Source organism: Octodon degus, unplaced genomic scaffold, assembly GCF_000260255.1.
Source record: "Octodon degus isolate 3935 unplaced genomic scaffold, OctDeg1.0 scaffold00015, whole genome shotgun sequence".
Lineage (NCBI taxonomy): Eukaryota > Metazoa > Chordata > Mammalia > Rodentia > Octodontidae > Octodon > Octodon degus.
In genome coordinates, this window is record NW_004524591.1 from 20,531,890 (window position 1) to 20,541,504 (window position 9,615).

General features: G+C 43.0%; 1 protein-coding gene across 1 annotated transcript in view; it reads left to right on the forward strand.

Annotated features, from left to right (window-relative positions):
* Positions 1–9,615, forward strand: part of Gars (glycyl-tRNA synthetase) — a 41,589-nt gene extending 31,974 nt beyond the window's left edge. The window contains exons 13-17 of the mRNA XM_004626520.2: positions 2,741–2,826; positions 4,281–4,390; positions 7,186–7,279; positions 7,932–8,122; positions 9,316–9,615. Of these exons, the coding sequence (XP_004626577.1) occupies positions 2,741–2,826; positions 4,281–4,390; positions 7,186–7,279; positions 7,932–8,122; positions 9,316–9,441 (607 nt within the window). The 3' untranslated portion in view covers positions 9,442–9,615. The remainder of the gene's footprint in view (positions 1–2,740; positions 2,827–4,280; positions 4,391–7,185; positions 7,280–7,931; positions 8,123–9,315) is intronic.

Below are 9,615 nucleotides of genomic sequence, written 5' to 3' on the forward strand. Positions count from 1 at the left end.
ATTATTTGTTGAAACTGTACTTTCGATTTGATTTGAAACTGTCTCATTGCTATATGTTTATCAATAAAACTTTGAAAAGAAAAAAAAAATATCTAGCACAGGACTGACAAGATAGCTCAGTAGACTAAGTGCCTGCTTAGGCAAGCTCAGGGATCCAGGAACTGTGGTTCAATCCCCAGCACCACATGCCACACCGGCCATGCCCCTGGGTGCACTGAGCCAGCCACTAAGTCTGGATTTGGTGGCGCACGCCTGTAACCCCAGTGCTGGAGAGATTGAAAACAGGAGGATCACTATTAGTCTGAGCTGCATAGTGAGACCTTGTACCAAATACATAAAAAAATTTTGAAAAACCTAGCACTAAATAATGTTATAGATAAAATTTATAACATCTGGCAATTAATAAAAAATTACTCTGTATCTGAAAAAGGAAAGTGCAACTCGTAATTAAAAAAAGGTCACTTGAAAGAAACACAAAGAAATAGCAATTATGTAGCAGTATGTATGGATATTAAAGTAGTTGTGAATATGCTTCCTGGTCTCAAGAATATTAAAGCTTGAATGTCTTAAGGAAGATGTGAAAATAGAACCCAGTGGAACACCTAGAGGTAAGGCCTCACGTGAAGATTTCACTGGGTGGAACCAAGAGTAGATTAAACATTGAGAAGAAAGATCATTGAACATAAAGATGGAGCAACAGAAACTGTTCAAAACAAAGCGTAGAAAGTAGGAGACTGGAGAAAAAAATGCTCATAGAATAGTAGGAGGCAGTTTAACATAATGTAATTGGAAGTCACAGAGAGAAAAAAGGTAAGCAGAAAAAATAGGTAGTGATGTGGTAGCTGAACTACAAACCTAGAGGTTCAAGCTTAACTCTAAGCAGGCGAAACACAAAAACACATGAAGGCATATGAGAATGAAACTGAAAAACACAGAGAAAAGCCTCTGAAGTAGTGGAGGTTCAGCTCGAGGAGTCTTCTCATTCCTGAATGAGTATGCCCCTGAAATAGCAGCTCAGAATACACAGGAGCAATAGAGAAAAAACAAATTCCACATTTGTAATCGGAGATTTGCGTGTGTGTCTCAGTAACTGGTAGAGCGAGTGAACAGACACCAAAACCTGTTAGAAGATGTAAGTATTCTTAAATCATTTCAGCCTGCCACTGACAGAGCACTGCTTGTCCTAACTGATGTACATATTTTTGTTGCATACCTCCAGCTAAGTTTGCATTGTCAAAAGGTTGTTCAGAAAACAAAGGATAGCACAAGTAAAAAACAATGCAAGCAATCCTGTGTGGCCCCAAACGCTCTATGTTTCATGTCTTGACTTTTCACAGAAGCCTGGCCAACCCATCATAGACCTCAGACGAGGTGAGAGAAGCCTTACACTGAAGTTTCGATGTGGAACTCTAGGAAAGACAAATCTAGTTTTTGATAACATTTGTGGTTGGCTAAGAGAGGGAGCCAGGGGAATGTTCTGGGCTGTGGAGGTTGCATATGTGTACTTGTGAAAAACTGAGACAAGGTGAGCTTTGTCAAGTTGCAGGTGAAAGTATCTATTTGTTACTGATAGCTTGTAAAACCTCTCCGGTCTTCCAGCAGCAGTACCTATTTATGCTGAAACAAAGTCAAATGAGACATTGAACATCCCCTGTAAAGAGAACAGCACTGGTTTTATCAGCAGGCTGATCTCAGCTACGTGGTCATAGTTAGGTGTCGTTATTCACAAATGAGGTCGTTCGTTTTATTAAGTCTAAAGTCATGGTTGTCTCTTTTCTAATGACAACATTTATGGCTGCTCTCTGCTCCCTACTTGGAGTGGTGTTCTCCAAAGAAATACCTGGGACACTGTAGGTATTTAATGCATGCACACTCGAACTTCGGACACAGTAGCAAAAACAGAAGAAATCAGTTAGAACCTTTCAAACGAGCCATGAGGTGGTCGTGGGTAGAAACTAGCAAAATGCGGCTGCGGTGTGTGCCTGCTGCACAGCTTCAGGACAGCCGCACGAGGGCGCCTTCTCCGCACCGTGCAGCAGTGATGCCGGAGAACTCCAGACAGGTCTTCTGCGCGCGAGGAGAGGCTTCCAGCGGGGATCCAGGTGTTAGGCGAGATGCTTCCTAATGCGTGTGGCGCAGCCAGCTACGGGTGGCGGGAGGGAGCCGGCTGTGTGCCAACACATCACGCAGTGATTGCATTTCTTTTCAGTTAATCTTCATCAACGTAAGTGCTAGTTTATTTTGGAAATAGTGTGGGAGTTTTAAGGTTATTTCTGTAAGATGGCAAGATGGCTCATACTTTACATTTTGGGGACAGTAAAAGGAATAGTATCCGTTTTACCTGCAAACCTATTTTTGACAAATCTGTTATTCTAAACCTGAGCTTTTAAAAACTTGGTTTTATATGAATAAAAAGCTTAACAAGGAAAAAACCTTGGTTTTGATTTAGCCTTGATTTCAAAGCTGGAAGAATTTGTCATGATGTCACTTCTGAAATTTTATAAATGATTGCAATTTTTGCATGCCTCCCCAGAATATTATTTGGTGCCATAATTAGGGTAATACTTAATTTGATATTACTTATGAGATAATTTAGCTCTATCATATCTAAATCTGACTATCATGACCAAATTTATATTATACATAAAGTGAAAAGTAATTTATCCGTCTGTAAAACTTGTTTAAATGAAGGCACAGGAATTCATACTTTAACTATTATATGTTTTGTTTTTTTACATAGGGAATTCACTATTGAAACTGAAGGAAAAACATTTCAGTTAACAAAAGACATGGTCAGTGTGAAGAGATTCCAGAAAACACTCCATGGTAAATTTGTAAAAGCAGTTAAACAAATTACTACTTCTGAATTTTTAAAAATGTCTTGTTTTTATGTTATAACCATGTTAGAGAAATGTCAAAGAGAAAAAAGGTCACTTGGGCTTCTTTTCCTTTTTCAACATAGTTACACTGCAAAATAATAAATAATTCTTGTGTCCTGAAGTACATTTTAAGGATACCTATGATTTTTTTTTTTTTTTTTGGTCATTTTAAGGAAATGACATTTAAGGAAAAGTCCTTTGGTTTCTTCAGCAAAAAAAGGAGCTCATCAGTCCCCTCTCCTTTTGGCAAAAAATTAACTTCTTAAAAAATCATTTAGATCAGTGATCTTTTATACTTTTTTAAAAGCTAAGGGAGGGCCAGGAAGATGGCCCAGTAGAATAAGCACTTCCCTGGCAAGCACAAGGACCTGAGTTCAATCCCCAGTTCCACCAAAAAAAAAGGCTAAGGGAAGCGATCATTTTGTAGAACGAATGGTATAAGTTGGACAGTATTTGGGTGCAGATGTGTAGGGCACTGTGGTTATTGTGTCTGGCAGGAAGCTCCTGGAGACAGCAGCGGTTTTTGAGAAATTACTGCTCCAGGGAACACTAGGCTGCCCGCCCGTTCGCCCCTGGTCTGATACTGGAGTCGGTGGGGGTCCCTCTCGGCCTTGGGGCTTTAGCTGCCATCCTGGCAGCTACTTCAGAACTGAAGCTCACTGTTCAGGTGAGCCGTAGAAGGAGGGCAGAAGAAGGCCTTGGTTAGATTTCTAAAATGTGTTCTTACTCTTAGACAAAACGAGCAGCTTTTCTTTAGAACTGCAGTTTTGATGGTAGTAGTTGTCTCCTTGCCCCTAAAGCATATTCTCCAGAGGCATAGTCAGATAGTCTTAAGCCTGAGCAGTACTTAATTGCTTTTTTCTGTCCCATAATAAAAATTATTAATGTATTTCCTGCGTACAGCAGGTGTAGTCTTGCCTGTGGGAAGAGCTGGAGGGCCCCTGCCAAAGTGCGATGTTAATTTTGTCAGCTATGGTGTAGACTTTCTACTTCCAGTGAAGTTTTATTGAAACTCTTAATTTATTACACTTTCTGAAGGGACGAGGGAGATGGTAGAGTGTAGTCACCGTGGTTGTTGGTTATCTGCCAGGGAAGGAATAGTCCTGTGACTCAAGTCTCATTTTTCTGTTATATTCTTTTCTCATTTTTCTTTGTTCTGTTATGTGAACAAAGAATTAAACTTGGTGAGAATTCTTTGCATTTCAGCTTCTCTTTGGAGGTCTCGTGTTTCCTGCAAGGGAGTGGCTTGTATGAAGGGTCTGATTCTTGGTCCTGATGAACTGAGATAACAGTCCGTCTAGATTAGAGAGATTTTTAGTGCTGAGAATTGTTCATTTAAGATCACAAATGCATCGTGTGGTGTCTTGAGAGAACGTTACTGAATTTGTACCTATTTCACAGTGGAAGAAGTTGTTCCAAGTGTGATCGAGCCCTCCTTTGGCCTGGGCAGGATCATGTACACCATACTTGAACATACATTCCACGTACGAGAAGGAGACGAACAGAGAACGGTAAGCCGGCCTGTCCGGTGTGCTCACGTTTACTGAAACATGGGCCATTGCTTCCCCTCACTTTTTGGAGAAGTATGAAGAAGACCAGTGTCACTGTTCTAAATGACTTTCTAAGAAGTTAATTTTTCACCAGAAGGGGTAAGGGGCTGCGTGAGGGGTGTGATCCTCCTGCTTAAGAAACCGAGGACTTTGCTTTAAAATGATCCCTCATTGCTGTCATGTACAAGGGTCGTCTTTGCGTGGCAAGTCACCAAGCTAGGCACTTACGATCTCGCCTTGCTTGAGCTTCAGTGTGTGTAGGTTGCCCTGGGAGCCACCGCTTTAGCTGCCTGGCACTCACTGTGCTGAGGCGGAGCCTGTGGGGGGAAGTCTTTTGCCTCAGTGGGTGAGTGATATTCTTGGGATACGTTCTCGTTTTTAGAAAGTTGGGAAGGGGCTGGTGAGATGGCTCAGTGGTCTAAAGCACCTACTTAGAACAAGCTTAGCAAAGCACAGGGACCGCGGTTCAATCCCCCAGCAGCACCACACGCCAGCCAGCCCCGCCCCCTGGTGGGCTGAGCTGGCCACACACACACACACACACACACACACACACATATAAATAAAAAATTTTTTAAAAAAAGAAAAAGGAAGTTGAGAAGGAAGGATGAGAAGGCTTATAGTACTGAACAGGCCACCAACTGTTTGTGCAGCTTCAAGGGAGCCCTGTAGTGCTGCCTGAGATCACCTGGCCTGCTCTCCGGGTAAAGATGTAACTTCTTAGATTACATTCGAGGGACACTGGTCGTCTAGGTTGGAGACTTAGGGATCTGTAAAGTTTGTTTGGCTATTCTTTGGTTGTTTGTCTTAAAGAAGGACCCATCCTGATTCTAGCTCATGGGTCTGACGGGCCATAACCTCGGCAGTACCTGGGTGTAGCGCCCCTGGCCCCCAAACATGGCTGAAGACAGAAGTCATAAGGCCTCTTCATCAGCTCCTGTGAATTTTCTCCCGGCTCACGTAGTTCTCAGCGTAGCTCCATGCCTTCCGCTTTATGCCCTCTCCCTTACATCACCTGTCATGTCTCATCTCTGCCTGTGGAAATAATAGCTGCTTTAATTTCTAGGGAGTGATTCCATTAAAACCAGTCAGAAGAATGGCCAGAAAGGAAAGGGTGTGATACCACATTAGCTGAAAGGAACAGTTTCATTTACTTTGTCATTCTAAAGCAGAGCATATATCATGCTGGGCGTCAAGTCTGTGTTTTTTCCCAGAGCATTTAACTTTGAAGAATGAACTAGTAAATTCCTGGTGCCAGTGTGTAAAAAGGTCTGATGCACTGTTGTAACATGGGGATAATAAAGGTGCTCTTTGAATCTCGGCCCTTAAGCTGCGCCTTTACCTTCTGGTGTGAAGGAGCAGCCTTCATTCTTGGAGCAGGCAGTAAGGACCCGGGCTGGCACCAGATGTGCCACGCGTCAGGCTCCCACCTGCCGGAAGGACGAACTACAGAACTAAACATACTCCATTTAGGTGGCAAGTGTGTTTCATGGTTTTCCTGTTCGTTTTTCTAATAAAATGGCTTTTCAAAAAAATCTTTTAGCTATTCCTTTGAATCTAACAATATTGATATAACTAGAGCTTTAATGGACATAGAAGCTAAACAAGAATAAATTAGTGGCAGTGTTTTATGAATTGCATAGAGCCCCATCTTGAAGAGAGATTTGATTAGGCTATGTGAAGCCAAAAATGTTTCTAAGTTAATTTGGCACCTAATGCCTCAATCCATTTGCCTATAAATTTAATATAAAAACATTGCTAGTGAAATTTTAAAAATACATTTTTTTTCCTCTAAAGGCAGGTTCCTACTTCTTTCTCATTAAATGCAATTAATGGAGAAGGGGAGTTGAATTCTGAAAATTTTGGGATGCAGACAGCTGTGCGGCTATCGTGCAGGGCTCACGTAGACTATTCACGTTGCCTGACACAGTAGGCCACTAAGTTTTGCGTGAGAATCTGAGCTGAAACCTATGAAATAACTAAATAACTGAAATAATGGAAATGTGTTACTCACTATTTGTATAGGAAAAAAATCACTCTTAAGTTATATATGCTTGCCTTCAAGTGACCCTTCTGGTGCAAATGTTATTTAAGACCTGCATTCAGCTCGCATTCCTAAGCCAAGGTGGCAGGCCACTTTGCTCTCCACAGAGCATCTGCTTTGTTTGAGGTCTGAGTTACTCAGAAACCTCTTTCAGAGTAGAGCTGGAGGGCTATAATTTTTAGTATAGGTACACAGACCTTTTTGGTTGTTCAGTACTTTTCTTGGCAGTAAGTGAGCTTTGAGCTGTTTGTTAAGGCTCCTGGATTGTTCTCTGAAAGGACAGAATTCCGTGGCTTGTGCACTGCCTTGTTACTTGATTTCGTGGGTGTCTTTAGGTGGTCTCCTTGGAATGAAGTAAAGATTTTACTTGGGACTAGAAAGTTACTGTCGTGCATATACGGCGGTTTTCAGAATGTTTTCACATTGTTTGACTTTTTTTTTCTTGTGAAGTAAACCAAGCAGATGATGAAAACCATGTTTTAGACTGAAAAACTGATGTTCAGAGACTTCTCCAAGCTGATCCAAAGCCGAAGCTGGCACGAGGTGTTTCTGGTCGGTTCCCTCCTGCCTTTCTGCCTTTCATGTGCTTTCTGGCGGCTTGAGAGTGAAGTGCTTGGGCCACCATCCACTGTAACATTGTGTGGTTTGGCCCATTAACATTTGGGTGTATATAAAATAACATCTTTGAATTTTTTCTTTTTAAACCACACAGTTCTTCAGTTTCCCTGCTGTGGTTGCTCCATTCAAGTGTTCCGTCCTTCCGCTCAGCCAGAACCAGGAGTTCATGCCGTTTGTCAAGGAATTATGTAAGCAAATCAACTTGGATAATCTCCATGGGAACACCATTAAGTAGGTTCAGTTTTAGGAAATATATCATTTAGTTCAATAAAAATATAAATTGAATAAGAACAAATCTAAGTGATTTTTCCTTTGTTCTTATTTCTGAGAGAGTCTTTGCTTTTTCAGAGTGCTTTGTCCTACTATGGAATGAATCAGGGTAGGGCCCTAGAGTTTAACTTCAGGACTCCTCATGGTGGCCTTGTGCCGTCTTCACTGGGGGGAACCCGAGTGAAGTATGGCAGCCCTAGCCATGGCATCCGTGGCACTGAAAGGAACCCTGGGGGTCATCTAGTGCTGCCCACTCCTTTCAGATGGGTGGTGGATGGAAGCCACGGACTGCTCAGGGCGTGCACGCAGAGCTGGTGGTGCCGGACCCACCTCCTGGTCTTGGCTCCTTGGCCAACACTCGATCCCCTGCAGCTTTGTCATGTGTAGCTAGGAAGGACTCCAGGGAGGGGTTTATTAAACTTATGGGATTTGTCTTTCTTTTACAACTGGAATTTGTTGCTCTCTTGTTTTGGCCCCTTGTAGAAGTTTCCTGAGCCTGTGAGACGACGCTCAGGTCACACTGATAGTTACCCTTTTCTTCTCTTTGTCACTATTCCATGTTTCGGACAGCGGAAGCTCTGACCAGGAGTGGCGTGTCTCACAAAGTAGACGACTCCTCTGGGTCCATTGGGCGGCGCTACGCCAGGACGGATGAGATTGGTGTGGCATTTGGGATCACCATTGACTTCGATACGGTGAACAAGACCCCTCACACGGCAACCTTGAGGGACCGCGACTCCATGCGGCAGATCAGAGCAGAGGTAACTGCCTGCCCTTCTGGTTTGAGTTAGATTTCATTTGTACTCCAGTTTTCTTTTTTTTTTTTCTTTTGTAATTTTAATGATAAGCTTGTATCAGACAAAGCCCAGATGCCCAAATCAGTTTGGCTTAATTATGAAAATATCCATTAGCACTTCTCTAATATTTTATAGTCCTTTGTTTGTTCTGGGCTCATGCTTTAGCAGTTTGCTTTTATGTTGTTTGTGCATTGGGTAAGAAAAATGTGATGCCAAGAGGCTGTTGCCATAGTTTTATTGGCAGGCTTTTGGGGACTGAGGCATTTTTATCCATTTCTATAGAAACATGCATGTTTATATATATATAAATTCTTCTGTCATAATCCATTCAAAACAGTGAATCATGTTTCGGTAATTTTACTTAATGGAAAGGGAATAACGGAAAGGAGGGTGATGAGGGAAAGGACAGAGTGGCCACTTCAGTTGACAATGGCCTGGCTAATTTATTAGCTGTGAGCAGGTATTTAGTTAGAGTGCCTGTTATGTGCTCAGCTTGATAGAGTTAGTAGTAGGGAAAACAGAAATGAAAGACTTCTTTTTTCCCCCCAAGGAATTTATAGCCTACTTCACAAGGCATAGATTTCTACCTTGTCTTATAAGCCAGATCTGGCTACTCCAGACCTGTCTTCCCATGTGGCTGTACATTTTAAAGTGTTTTCCCTGGACCTGTGACCTCGTGTCACTTGGCCAATGGGTGCTTACCATAATCTCCACCCCAGACCTACCAGGTCAGAAGAGCAAGCCCGACGGGTGGCTTGGTTGTGTACTCAGACATGAGGATGGCTGCTGCACCCACGTCTGCTGAGGGCTGAGCAGTAGCTGGCCTGCCTGCTACCCTGCGTGCCTCTGCCCAGGGCTCTGCTACCAGCGGGGCTTAGGAGAGTGAAGTGTGACACCTGTGAAGCTATTTCAAGTCAAAGTGAAGATTTAGCAAAGTTAGGAAAGGCTCTGTGACTAGATTGAATTCTCTGAGGGAGGTGGTGAGCTTTGTGGGTTGGAAGAAGACCTGAACCGAGGCCTGGGAAGAGGGCGTAGAGTGAATGTGATTAGGTAGGGCCAAGGAGTGACGCGGGACATGAAGGACAGCTTGTAAGGTGACGCTGGCATTCTGCAGGCAGTGCGCAAGTTGGCTGATGCTCCGTCTGCTCTCCCCCCAGGTCTCGGAACTGCCTGGTGTCATCTGCGATCTGGCCAGCGGCACCATCACGTGGGCTGATGTGGAGGCCAGGTACCCTGTCTTTGAAGGTCAGGAGACTGGTAAAAAAGAGACAATCGAGGAGTGAGGACAATTTTTGCAACTTTAGACTACACGTGTTAATAAAAACTTAACTCTTACCCTGTCCACTTTACCAAAAACCCAAAAGAACAACATTTGATTTCTTCCAGGGACTGTATTTTATCCTCCGTGGCTGCCTGATTTTATCCCTACAATTAAAGTTGCAGGAATTCTGGACAAA